This window comes from Anser cygnoides, chromosome 9 (assembly GCF_040182565.1).
Source record: "Anser cygnoides isolate HZ-2024a breed goose chromosome 9, Taihu_goose_T2T_genome, whole genome shotgun sequence".
NCBI lineage: Eukaryota > Metazoa > Chordata > Aves > Anseriformes > Anatidae > Anser > Anser cygnoides.
The window spans coordinates 11,970,994-11,983,836 of NC_089881.1; the positions used below are offsets into that span (position 1 = coordinate 11,970,994).

At 62.9% G+C, this 12,843-nt stretch overlaps 1 protein-coding gene across 29 annotated transcripts in view; it reads right to left on the reverse strand.

Annotated features, from left to right (window-relative positions):
* Window positions 1-12,843, reverse strand: part of KIF1A (kinesin family member 1A) — a 37,861-nt gene that overhangs the window by 11,354 nt on the left and 13,664 nt on the right. For 14 of the 29 annotated variants that reach the window (XM_067002145.1, XM_067002141.1, XM_067002136.1 and 11 more), the window contains 19 exons: window positions 12,658-12,737; window positions 12,307-12,382; window positions 10,237-10,316; window positions 9,874-9,980; window positions 9,589-9,672; window positions 9,326-9,506; window positions 9,171-9,243; window positions 8,847-8,940; window positions 8,168-8,316; window positions 7,282-7,460; window positions 7,044-7,181; window positions 5,998-6,255; window positions 2,848-2,966; window positions 2,678-2,763; window positions 2,238-2,376; window positions 1,918-2,086; window positions 1,399-1,489; window positions 1,107-1,225; window positions 875-930 (listed from right to left, as the gene is read on the reverse strand). In XM_067002145.1, coding sequence (XP_066858246.1) covers window positions 875-930; window positions 1,107-1,225; window positions 1,399-1,489; window positions 1,918-2,086; window positions 2,238-2,376; window positions 2,678-2,763; window positions 2,848-2,966; window positions 5,998-6,255; window positions 7,044-7,181; window positions 7,282-7,460; window positions 8,168-8,316; window positions 8,847-8,940; window positions 9,171-9,243; window positions 9,326-9,506; window positions 9,589-9,672; window positions 9,874-9,980; window positions 10,237-10,316; window positions 12,307-12,382; window positions 12,658-12,737 — 2,278 coding nt within the window. The remainder of the gene's footprint in view (window positions 1-874; window positions 931-1,106; window positions 1,226-1,398; window positions 1,490-1,917; window positions 2,087-2,237; window positions 2,377-2,677; window positions 2,764-2,847; window positions 2,967-5,997; window positions 6,256-7,043; window positions 7,182-7,281; window positions 7,461-8,167; window positions 8,317-8,846; window positions 8,941-9,170; window positions 9,244-9,325; window positions 9,507-9,588; window positions 9,673-9,873; window positions 9,981-10,236; window positions 10,317-12,306; window positions 12,383-12,657; window positions 12,738-12,843) is intronic. The other 15 variants (XM_067002152.1, XM_067002149.1, XM_067002160.1 and 12 more) reach the window with 2 other exon arrangements.

Here is a 12,843-nt window from a genome sequence, read left to right on the forward strand (position 1 = left end):
CGGAGACACCCATCCCAGCCCTGCAGCCCCAGCAGGTGCAGGGACTGGGCCCAAACCACACAGCACCGCTCCAGCACCAGGGGAGCAGCTTGTGGACAGCCGGAGAGGGGCGGCCGGCGCATATCCTTCGGTGCTGGAGCGGGATGCGGGCAGGCATCACAGCAAACCACCGCACTCGGCCGAACCAGAGCAACTCGGGTCTCAGCAGCCAGAGGCAGTGGAGACTTGCCTAGCCCCTGCAAGGGCGGCTTCAGGAGCTCCAGGCACTGCGTGCCCCAGGGGACGGCTGCGGCAGGAGACCCGAGGAGCCGCTGGCCCTGCTACAGCCCCGTGCGGGCACGAACCCGGCTTCTGCGCCTTCCCGACTGCACGGTCCGTGGCGGGCAGGGGCGGCGGGCAGGCGGGCTCCTCCACGCCGTGCCGCAGGAGGGAGGTAGCGGCGGTGGCGGCTGCCAGCACGTGCCCGGAGAGCATGTCCAGGAGCGAGCCCGCCAGAGCAGCTGGCACCGAGCACCCAGTGAGCCGGAGGGGTTTGGTGTGCTCTTGTGGGGAGGGAAGGAGGGAGGGAGACAAACAGAGAGGCCAACACAAAGCAAAGCGGTTACACACAGACACTCAGCATGAGGGAGGGGGACCACGGGGCTGCCGTGAGCACAGGGGAAAAAGCGCTTGCAAAGGGGTTTGCGTCAGCCGTACACTGAGCGAGTGGGTGCTGAAGGGCCTCCGGGTGCTGTGGTGCACAACACATTTTGTGACGCCCCCTCAGGCCCTGCCCTGCAAGCCCATGGCAAGAGGGCGCAGGGAGCGGGGCGCAGCAGGGGACCTGGTCTGCAGCCTGGGGACTGCAGGAGAGGGGCAGGACGCGGTCTCCTACCTGGCTTGGAGAGCGGCATCACCCGCGGGAAGTGGCGCCGGGATGGCCTCAGTGGGCTGTAGAGAGAACAGGCTCGGATAAAAGCACCCGCGGCAGGAACTGGCAAGGGGTCCCCAAATCCGGCCTGCGGCCACCTTCCTCCGCACCCCTGTGAAGCCAGGGTGCTCTCCCAGCCCAGCCCCGCGGCACCAGGGGAAGGCAGAAAGAGCGGCACGTGGCCAGGGGCACCCACCTGAGGACGTCCTTGCAGAGAGGTGGGAAGGGGTGTTGCTGATAGTGCCCAAAAACTTCAAATACAATCGGCTGGCTCTTGATGTACTCAATGAAGGACTTGGTCACCTCCACAGCAATCTGAGAGAGAAAAAGCATGCAGCCATGCTGCCTGGTTTAGAACGGGATGTGATGCGCTGAGAAAACAGGCACTGGGGAAGAAGGGGCTGCTCTGGGGAGAAGATCTGCCTGACACCCTAGGGAGACGCCAGCAGCTGAGGGGGTGAGGGGGTGCCCAGAGGCAGGGTACTCACGTTTTGGACGTGGTAGAAACCCAGCGGCGGCCCTCGCCCTGTGTTCTTCAAGGGCTCTGTTGAAAAGGCCTCATCGTGGCGATGGATGAAACTGCAAAGGGAAGGGAAGGTGTTCGGGGGCTGCAGGACAGTGCAGCAGCTGGGTGTGAGGGAACAGGGAGGGGAGAGAGGGTAGGGGCCAAGCCTGCGCCCCACACAGGGCTGTGTCCTGTCACCTGGCCTGGGCTGACACAGAAAACCCGCCCCACGCTAATCTGCAGCCCCCCAGCGCCTATCAGACGCTGTCTTCAGCTTTCACCAGTGACCAAATGTGTGTCCAGGCTAACACGCACGCTCACCCTGCACCTCTTGGTTTTGCCTCCCCTTCCATGAAAGCCATGGAGCGGAATTAAGGGTGAGAGCAGAGCGTGGGATGAAGCTCCCAGCGCTACCCCTGCCTGCCTCCTCCTGGGGCAACCCGAGGAGGCGAAGGCCAGAGCGTGGAGGGAGAAAATGGGCTGGGGGCCACCGTGGTCTCACTTGAACTGGCAGAAGATATCTGCATATTCTGCTGAGATGCTGGAGGCTTGCAGGACAGTCACTCGGAAAGTGAAGATGCTGCCCAGCTTCAGGTGGTCCAGAGCTGCCTCCAGGGGCCCATCCATTGTGGACTTCTCTGGGCTGTCCAGGAGAAGGTCCTCTGGTGTCACTGCGTGGAGGAGAGAGCCCTCGGACGTCAGGAGTTGTCTTCCTGACGCCCGCCAACAGCTCTGCACTGCTGCTGGGCGTGAGCTGCCAGAGGCGGGGGCTTGCAGTGCTCAGATGGCCCCGGCGGTGAGTGCGGGTGGCTCGCCGCTCACCTGCGCAGGTGTTGTTGTTGACTTCGTCGGCGGAGGGCCCCAAGTCACTGATCTGCCCCTGGCCTTCGACGATGCGCAGCTCCTCCTGGGAGGTTCCCGAGCGGGACATCCCCACGGCGGGGCAGGACTCGGACTGGAACTGCAGGGGGGCGATGGAGAAGCGTGCCTGAGGGAGGCCGGCGGCGCCGCCACCGCGGTGCCGAGCACGGGTACGGCCACACGGGCAGCTCCGGCTCGTCCGTCGCGCCCCACAGCAGCCCCCCCAGGACAGGGCTCCTCGAGCAGCGGGACCAGGGCCAGATGTCACCCGGAGCGTGCTTTGCACCGCCCGATGGCTGGGACGGGGCAGAGAGCAGCACGCTCCTTCAAACCCCACGGGACAAGCATGCCTCGGAGAGCAGCGGCTCTACAATGCCCCCGTGCCACCACCGCGGCCGTACCTTCTCAAAGTGCTGGTCATCGAAGGATATCTTCGCCGTCCCCGACTGCCGCACTCCGGAGCCATAGTCCGGGGCCTCCTCGTCGGCTGGGGGAGGAAGGTGCCGAGGCGTTAGCGGGGGGGCCCCGGGGGAACGCGCGGGCCGAGGCGACGCGGGGCCTCGCCTCCTACCTGAGATGGCCTGGACGGCCACGCGCAGGAAGCCCTTCACCTCGCCCTTCTCGCTGACGATGGCCACGCGATGGACCAGGGGCACGGGGTACAGCAGGTTGCTGAGGTACACGAAGGCCCTGCCGGGGGGGAAGCGACACGGGGAGCGCCGTCACCGCCCCCGCCCGCGCGTCCCCAGGCGCGGGTGGCGGCCGCCGGCGGCCGGGTCCCAGGTCACCACTGAGGCCGCGACGGCGCTGCAAAGCAAAGCCATGAGGGGCAGCCAGGGCCAGCGCGGGGCAGGGAGCAGGCGCGCCTCGCCGGCCGTCCCCTCCGCTGCGGGCGGGAGCGCGTCCTGGGGTGGGGAGGGGATGGGACTGCGCCGGTGCCGCAACAAGCCGGGAGGAGGACCGTCGTGGCAGTGACGAGCTGGAGGACGGGGGCAGGAGGTGCTGTGAGAGAGCTCGGGGGTGCTGCGGAGGCAACAGGGAGCGGGCGAGGCGAGGCCGGGGTGGGGAGGGAAGGGGCGAGGGAGGGGAGGGAGGAGAAGGTCCTGCCTGGGGCCCCGGAGCCTCCAGAGGTGAACCTGCCCTGGGCGGCGGTGGCTGGAGGTGGCTGGGGAGGCTGCGTGGCGTGGCTGGTGGCACTGGCGGCGTGCACGTGTCCCCCGCCCCGTCCTGCCTGGGGCCTTGGGGTCCTGGGCCACCCGCAGGGACATCACCGGGCGAGGTGCCACCCCGGGGCTCCGAGGTGACAGCTGAGCTCCCGGCGGCCTCCTCCTGGCGGTCGGGCTGGGGACAGGCACGTGGCCGTGCGGTGCTCCCCATCCCTCAGGCGTTCGGCCTCCTCTTGCTGCCTTCCTCACGCTGGCGGCCAGCTGGCTCGGTGCCTCCCTCCCCGGCTGCGAGCTGGGGACCCATTTTGGTCCTTTCTGCCCAAGTCGCAGCGTTTCTTCTGGCGCAGCGGTGGTGGAAGCACGCCGTGCCCTCGGCCCTGCTCTCCTGCAGCATCCTTGTGCTCCGTGGTCAGGATCCTGATGGCACCCGCCGGGACACGTCGGCTTTGGGAGGCTCCCGAGGGGGCTGCAAACATCTCCAAGCAGCTTGGCTTTGCTGCTCACGGCTTCCTAACCTCGCAGGCATCCAAACAGCATCCGAAAGCACGGCGGGGCTCTTGCAGGAAGGCCGCAGCCCTGCACGTGAAGCCCAGACCTTGAGGTTCAGAGGTTCTCCCTGCTGCTGTAGCTCCGGCCGACCTCAAACCGCTGTCTGAGCCTTTTTCCACCCAAAGAGACTCCACGAGGGACTGAGGCACGGAGCGCGATCCCCCGCCAGGCGTCCCTGTCTTGCCCCATCTCTTCGTGGAGGCCAGCAGGGCCGAGGGGCTGGAGCAGGCACGGGCTGGGGAGCGCCCGCACGTCTTTCTCCTGCCCCAAAAACACCGGGCAGCTCATCGGGATGAAACCGGAGTGAGGTGGGGGGTGAAGGAGGAAGGGAAAGGATGGAGGGGAGGGAGGGAGGGAGGAGGAGGAGGGCAGGGAGGAGGGGGACAAGTGTGTCACTAGAGGAAGGAGGGCAGGGACACTAACCACAAGATTGGTGAGGTGCAAAGATGGCATGCTCAGACCAAAGAAAAGCCTTTCCAAAGTAAGACAAAAGTGAAATAACCCCAATTTTCGCTAAAGCTTTGGAGAGAGAGAGCCAGCAGCTAAAAATAAAATTAAAAAAAAAATGAAAGAAAGAAATAAAGGAAAAAAAAATAATCAAAGACAAGGATCCAATCATAAACCAATCAAAGCACACTTCACAAGAAATGTGGCCAGCACAGCTGCTGCGCGGGGAGCCAAACCCGGGGCAGACTCAAAAGAAGTTGGGAGAGCCTGAGGGGACGACCTGGGGGACCGTCCCCCCGGCACAGAGCGGGGCCCGTGGCCATGGAGGCTTGCTCGGCAGGTCGGTGGGTTTGTTTTTGAGGTGCCCCCAAGAGTTTTGGTTTTGGTTTTGCTTTTTGAAAAAAAGGAAAAAAAGAAAAAGGAAAAAAAAAAGGGCGGAAGAACCCAGCTCTTTCGGTCTGAGGCTGCAGGGCTCTTACCCCACCTCCTCCCTCTCTGCCTGAGCTGCTCTGTCTCCTCCCCACCTCGCTCCCCGCGCCCCAGGTTTTAACACAGCGAGGAAGAGCAGCCCTGGTGGGGGGGCCGCCTTCAGTGAACCCTCCCAGCCCCCGGAGTGGGGGCTCCGGGTCCTGCTCCGGGCACACGTCCCCTTGTCCCCTTGGGAAGACTTCTGCAGCAAAACCAGGGAGGCCAGCATCACCCTGCCCGCATCGGGAGGGCGTTTTGGGGATGGGTGACTCGCGACTGAGTCTCAAGGCACAGCCGGAGCCTGAGGGGTCGCTCCAGGCCAAGAGTGACTGAGCCCAGGGCTCTCCTGGCAAACAGGGAGGAGAAATCGAGGCTCTCGTCCATTCCTGCTCCTGCAGCCCAGATCCCTGTGTGCCGCCACCCCTGAGCATCCCCCGTGCTGGCGGCTGCCAGCCTGCGGGAATAGCCCTGAGCTGCTCATGGGGCACAGGCAGCAAGAGAAAACTGCTTTCCAGAGTCCTCCTTCCTGATCCCAGGCTCCCCTCACTCCCATGGCTCCCCCGAGCCACCTGAGCGCCCCCCGGTCACCCCAGGGGCTCACGCAGACTGGCACAGCCCCGTTTCTCCCTGCTGCGCTGGGACAGCTGCGAAACTTGTGGCCTCACAGCACCTGCACACCGCTGCCCTGGGACAAAGACGCAGAGCTGCGCGCTCACGGTCTTCACTGCGACTGGCAGGAGGTGACCCTTTCAGGGACAAAAAGGCCCAGACCCCATAGCACAGGTCCTGCAGCACATTGGATGCCAGGGAAACGGTGACCTGATGTTTTTGGGGGCTGCCCAAAGCAGGGACCTGCCTAAGGGGTCTCGCGCTGGGTCAGCGCGCTCACTCTGCCTCCGCGGTCCCTGTGCCCTCGGCGCCGTGCTCGCCACAGCCCTACCTCGGTGGCCCCGGCCGCGGCGGCTCTCGTGGCCAGCCAGCCACCCCTGCGCCCGTGGGATGCCCTGGAGGTGGGGGTCGTGCCAGAAAGCAGTTCCCTCATGCGAAAGAGCTAGTTCCTTCCCGGCATGCTCTCCTAAAACCTCACCAACCTTCCTACTAAACTGAACAGGGGGGAGCGGTCGTAAAACGGATCCCGGCCATCACACAGCGGGCACTCCGGAAAGATGTCTTCCTCCAGGTCCTCCGCCTCCTCCTCCTCCTCCTCCTGCCCCTCGTGCTGCTCGTCAGCAGGCTCGGTGATGTCGGAGTCGGGGTTCGAGAAGGTAGGGGAGGGGGTGAGATCAGCCATGCGCTCGCTCATGCATGTGTTGAAAAGAGGAGAGCTGTTGCAGCCAGAGATATCTGAACTAAGGTTAGTACAACAAGATAGAAGACAGGTTAACACCAGCTGTTCCAAACAGAGAGAGCAAGAATAGGAATTTTGCTTTGCCTTTTTTTTTTTTTTTTTTTTAGTTTGGTTTGGTTTGGTTTGGTTTCTGCTCAAACCGAGGGATGTCGGGAAACAGAGACCTGCCCGTCCAGCACATCTTTAAAGGAAGCCACCAACGGCCATCAGCTATAAAGCGTAGAAAAAAGAGTGACCCAACAAACTGGTGCAAACACGGGGATTCCCGTCGCTGGCTTTGCAGGCAGTGCAGCGCAGCGGGGACGGAGCACGAGACACGAGGCTGGGCGATGCCCCACCGCCGAGGGGAATCCCGCTGCCGGCAGTGCCACGGCATGGGGTGACACCTCTGCGGCACACACGTCTGTGTGTCCCCGCCGGGGCTGCCTGTCCTCGCCGCCGGCACCGCGCGGGGAGCACATGGAGACGCACGGCACGGGCGGCACAGACAGATGCTCGGACGCGAACACCTACGGCTGGGCTCACAGACAGGCGGCAGGCACGGTGGCACGGGCTCTCCGCCCACCCCTGCCTGCAGCCCCTCTGCTGGCTGTGCCCTCCCGCAGCTGGCAGCCCCTGCGGGGTGGCACCGCTCCGTGGCAGGCAGGAGGGTGACCAGCCACCGCGGGGTGCCAGAAGCAGGCGCGGCGGGGCCGTCGCGAGCAAGAGGACGGCTTCCTCTGGCAGCGGTGCTGCCCCCGGGGGACGCCGTGCCCCTGAGCTGCGTGTTGGAGGAGACAAAGCGCTCACCTGCCAACCAGCCTGAACCACGGGAAGCGGTCGTAGAAGGGATCTCCGCCGGTCACCACGTTGTCGCAGTCCTCGATGACGCTCGAAGGCACTTCTGCTGCACGGTCGTACATTTCGCGCATTAGGTCCAGGCGCTGCCTGCGGACACAGGGACACCGGGTGGCCGTGAGAAACCAGGCCGGGGCCGGCCAAGCCCTCCCGCTCTAAGCCAGCCCGGCGTGGGCATCTCTTGCCCCACCTGAGCTTCTCCAGGGTCCAGTAATGCGTTGCCCCGTTCTTCTGGTCCTGCACCTCCACAGCCACGATGGTCCGGGGGAATGGCCGCTTCTCCCGGTCCTTGGCAGCATCAGGAGGCAGCAGGTCGGGAGGGAGCGGCGAATACAGCGTGTCCGTCAGGAGGACAAACTGGAACTGGACCTGGAAGGGGGTAATGAGGGATGGCGACCTTGCCAAGAGGACCATGGCACTGTCAGCCTGGGCTGTCCGTGGCATGTCCCCGAGCAACACCCAACCATGCACGCTTGTCTGGCTCAGGGCTCTGCTGTGGGTGCCATGCAGAGTCACGGAGCAGCCCTAGGACCAGGCTGACAGGCAGAGGAGGAGGACTGCACACCGTCCTGTCTAACAGGAAAACTAAAAGTGGCCTTCAGCAGGCTCTAATGGAGGACAAGGAGGGGCCCTGCAGCAGGGCTCACCCTGAGATGTGGCATGCACTAAACGCAGGAACACTTCAAAAGGCAGGCTCAGAAATTCGTGCAAGAACTGCGTAGGGTTAAACACAGAAACGCTGCCCCTGGGTGAGGAAGCTCCCTGAGTCCTGAGTGAGGGGCAGCCAGCCCTGCTTCCCCCTTGGCCTCTGCCCTTCCCGCCCTGCTGGAGCCACTTCTCTCGGGCTTCCCAGGCATCGCCGCATGGGGACATGCCCAGCTGTGTGACGGGGATGTGCTGCAGCCACCCGATCTGGACTCTCAGCTCCCTGCCAGCACACAGCTTTGCGCCCGCTCGCTAAGCCTGCAGTGGCAAGCAGCAGCACCGTGCGCCCTCCAAAACCCCAGGGGATTCGCTCCCCACAACGCCGTGGCGGTGACAACCAGAAGCTTTGGCTGGCAGTAGCAGGCACCCACCTTTTTCTTCAGCTCCACACTGATGGCGTTGGCTTCCTTGAGGAAGATGGCGTTGCCCCACAGCAGGTCACGGAGGGAGGTGAACTGGTACCACTTCCACTTTCTGAAGGCCCAGAGGGCGAGCTCGAATTCCCGCTCCGTCCACTGCACTGTGGGATGCAGAGGGACAGTCACCACACGCGCCCCGCGGCCAGGAGGAGGACACGGCACAGAGGTGCCTGCGTGCACGGCACTTCTTCCCACAAGGAGCTTCTGTGCCCCACCGCGGTGCCGTGGAAGCAACGGCAATGCAGCCCTACCCTCCCCGCCGGCACCTGCTCGGCCATCAGGCAAAGGAGGCGGGGAAGGGGTTCAGGTGCAACAATGGACAAACCTATCACAAAAAACCCTCCCGGGGACTTCTTACTGACTCACCGAGGTGCTCTGCACCCAGTTGTTGCACTGAGCTTTTTTGTTTGGTCGTCTTTTTGGTCATTATTCTAAATCCATTCTCTTACCGATTTTCTGGCTGTTTTTTATTAATGCCTCCTCGAAAGGGCTGACAGGATGGAGGTGAAACTCAGACCGTACCATCTCCCCTCCCCAAATGCATCTGCAGGTAACGTCAGCGCACAGCACGCAACACAGCCAGGCTGCCCACCCAACTCCTTTCATCCCTCCTTCCTCACCAAGCACTCACCTTCATCTTCAGGTTCTTCTTCTTCCTCATTGGCCTCAGGGTAATACCTAGAGTCCATCTGCTTCTGCAGAGCCTCCAATTTGCTCTCATAGTCCTGGGGAAAGCAGGGAGAATGATGCAGCCCACAAGATGTGATCTTCAGCCACCATCTGCACATCCCCCCCTTCCCCTGCAGCCTCCTCCCTCCTCCAGGTCCACATAGCTGGGCAGCCCCAGGAACGACGTATGGGTTTGCTGTCATCTTGAAGATGCACCAAGCCACCCCACAGAAATTTCTGCTGGGGCTCGGTGGTGCTCAGGGAGGAGCCAGGCCTGGCCACCTACCAGCCTCTGCTGCTCCAGAAGGTAATTGGCCTCCTCCCTCTCCCGCCGGTACTGGTCCTCCAGCTCCTGCAGCCTGGGAGGAGCGGGGAAGATGGGGATGAGCGACCTGGGCTTCTTCCCTCCCCTTCCTCCCAGCCCCAGCCCCACCTCCCCACCTCTGCTCCATCTCCTGCTTCATGTCGATGCCCTGCTTCTCCAGCAGCTCTCTCTGGGCAAAGGCCCAGTCCACGGGCTCGGCGGGCGTCTCCGCACACGGTGTCCGCTCCCGCTCCTGCCGGGCCTGCTCGGGGTGGTTGAAGCGGAAGACGTGGCTCTTCCCCATGATGATCCGGTTTCCTGCGGTGGGGACAAGGGCTCAGGTTTAGGGGCAGGGAACCCATGCAGGGTGGCGGGCCGGAACACCCTCCTGGGGACCCACCTGACCGCAGGACGCTGGGCTCCGTCACCTTTTTGCCATTCACATAGGTGTCGGCGCCTTCGCAGGGCTCCAGGGTCACAATCACTGCGTGACAAGCGGCAAGTGGAGGGGCAGCCCCGCGTCCCCGGGCGCATCCCCACCACCGCAGGCAACGAACGGGGCTGGCAGCAGCGCTTGGCCAACCTCACGTCAGCCACAGCAGGCCCCAGGACTAAGAGGGGGGGATGAACCCTCCTAGGTCCAGGATGAGCCTGGGCAGCTGGAGCCCCTCGGGACAAGCAGTACCTTCACCGCCCGTCCTTGTGTCGCTGCGGAAGAGGCAGTGCTCTTCCTTGATGAAGTGCCCGCTGAGAACAATGTCCTGCCTCTTCTCTGCATCTTCCCGACCAACCCTGCCGGGGGAGAGACAGCTTGAGCCGGCTCCGTCCTTCCTCAAACCAGCCCCTCCGTGAGGCTCCACCCAAAAATATCCTCTGGGCTCACACCAGCAGCCCTTGGTGCACGGCAAGACTAATGTCCCCCGTGAGGTTTCCCCGGACACGCATTTTTCCCAAGCGGCCACACCACTTTGGGGATGCCTGGGGAAGGTGCAGGAGGGCAGGTGCCCACCAGCACTGAGATACGGGCTCTGCAGGACCCGGCCCTCACCTGGTTATCCCGTCCTTGATGTAGTAGAGAAGGCACTCAGACATGAGCGGGTCCTCGTTCAGGTTGACCAAGTGGGGCGTCTGGGGGAGGCAAGGACAGAGTCACCCCGGTGCACGGCAAGCCCCCAGCCTCGCCACGGGACCCCCCAGCTCCTGCAGCTGCCCCGACCTAACCCAGCGTGGACAAAACGAGGGCTGGCCTCCAACTCTGCACCTCTACACACTTCCCTGCTTTACTCTTCCGAGGACCGAGGTCTGGGCAGCTTTTCCTTGGATGCTTGAGAAAATTCATGTTGTAAGCAGGCCCAGCACGGAGCTGGGAGCTGTACGGGGAGTCCTTGAACGGAGGTGACTGTGTGTCTGCTATGATAAGCAGATAGCCAGGTGCTATCACAACCCCCAGCTCCGTCACAGAAGGTGAGACGGAGACTATTCCTTTACAGCAGCTGTTTCAGGAAAAGAGGAACTAAAAGCCCCTGCTTCCCTCCACGGATGGCATGGGGACAGATGAAGCACCCAAAGGAGCAGGTCCCAGCCCGGAGGTTCATCCGGAGCCAGCAGCAGAGACCTGAAGCCTTGCCCCAGGATTGCACTCGCTGGTCTCCCTCCTGTGGGTTCCCTCCCACCGTGTTCCTCCCACGAGCCACAGCCACTTTGCTTCTGATGAGAGGGAATTTACTCCCGGGGCCACGGAGCCCTCCGACCGCAGCCCGCTTGGCTCGTCCCACTGCCAGCTGCTGCGATCGCGCCTTCAGCCGGCAGCAAAGTCCTGGGAGTATCAATGGGTGAAGCCCAGAGTTTCCCAGAAATAAGAGACACAGGAAGAAATGTGGTATCAGCCTGCTGGCACCCAGCATGCAGAGGTGTCCCCGTCAGGAGAAGCCCTGATGGATGCAGGGGACTCACTCCAAACAGTGCAGGAGAGCTGGAGGTGAAGGGAAACGCAGGCTGTCCTCCACGGCTGCTGGCAGGAATAACGGGCCACAGCACGTAACCTGCAGACCTCTGGGCAGACACGTAGCCCCTGGGTCTGACAGAGAAGCTCTGGGACTGTTTTAGTTTGCAATTTCACTCCAGATTTGCAAGGTTTGGGGAAACGGTCACCCCAGCGATGGCATATGGCAGGGCAACAATGCCCAGCTAGGTTTTGCTCTCAATCCAAATGGGTTTTGCAGGCCTTCAGTGCTAACTTTCCTTGCCAGCAGCTGGAGAAGTCAGGGCAGTTGTCACCCACCAGAGAGCCGAAGAGCAAGTCGGCACCAAGACCAACACAGCAAGGCCACCTTCCGGACAAACCTGCTTTGGGGAATAAACCCCCACGCTTCCTACGCACACATCGGGGGGCCTAATGGGCAGCGGCTGCGACGGCAGATGGAAAACAAAGACAGCAGTGTAAAACCTGTCGGAAGAGCCACGCCGAGGTCCCAAAGGGCTCGTTGCTGCTTGTCCTAGCAGGGGCTGGGGGCAGACCCTGCTCTCCTTGCCCTGCACGTCTCGCAGGACGCTGTCTGCCAGGGGCACTTAGCCCACTGCAGGCGCGGGGTGCCGAGGAGCAGCAGGGCTGTGCTGCTGCTGCTGGCGCCTATCAGGGCTCGCGGCCAGATGAGCTGCTGGGTGCACGGCCAGCTTTTGCTCCAGAAACGCTCTCTGGGATGCTACATAAAACAGCGGTATTTAATGCTCCTGAGCCTTCGTTTCTCGGTGAGGATGCAGGGTGACAACACCATGCAATACCCCAGGGTGTTAACAGCTGACACAGAGCCCAACGCAGCCACGGTTCCTGAGGCTCACCGGTGTCCCCTGGGTGGGGACGGCATCCTCCACGTGCCAGGTGATGGGGAATGACATCGAAAATTTAGCCACGCGCTTCTATCGAAACAGCCCACGGTGGATGTACAGGGGTGGCACTGAAATGTCCATCACAGGTTTCATAGCAAGGAGAGGTCAGTTAACACCTCTGAGAGCTCAAGGGAAATATTTGAGGCTGGCCAGCAGTGGCAAGGTAGGTTTGAAGGGAACCGCGTGGGTACAAACCCGCCCTCATTTGCCAGGGAAAATCAGACAATCCTACCTTTTTAGGAGAGAAAACACCCAGGGTGCCTCCGTCCTCCCTCATGGCCACCCCCATCTCGGCCAGCAAGGCTTCCCTGCAGGAGCAGAGGTTGTCATAGACACTCTGGACCCCACAGCCACCCGCCACCACCCACCGCATGTCCCCACTGGTGGTGATCCAGCCCAGGCGATGCCCCACGCCCGCCGGGTGCTGCAGCCCTGTGCAGAGTAGCCAGGGCAGGGCTGGAGCCCACGTGGAGATGGTGGATGGTGCTGAGGGGCCTGGGAGGCACCAAACTGCCCCCATCCCGTCCCACGTGCCGAGAGGCTGCAGGCAAGAAGAGGGTCAGGCGCAGGGACCCCGACCCACCTCTCCATCCGGATTGCCTCTGTCCTGCGCAGCTTCTCCTCCCACGTCTCGTTCAGCTCGGCAATGATCTTCTCTGTTTCCTGGCGGGGTGAGCAGGGCTCAGCATTTTGTATGGTCCAGCGACCTGTGCACCTGGGCTGGGCGCAGCCCCCGAGGGAGCCGGCCCTGCTCTCAGGCTGCTTTCAA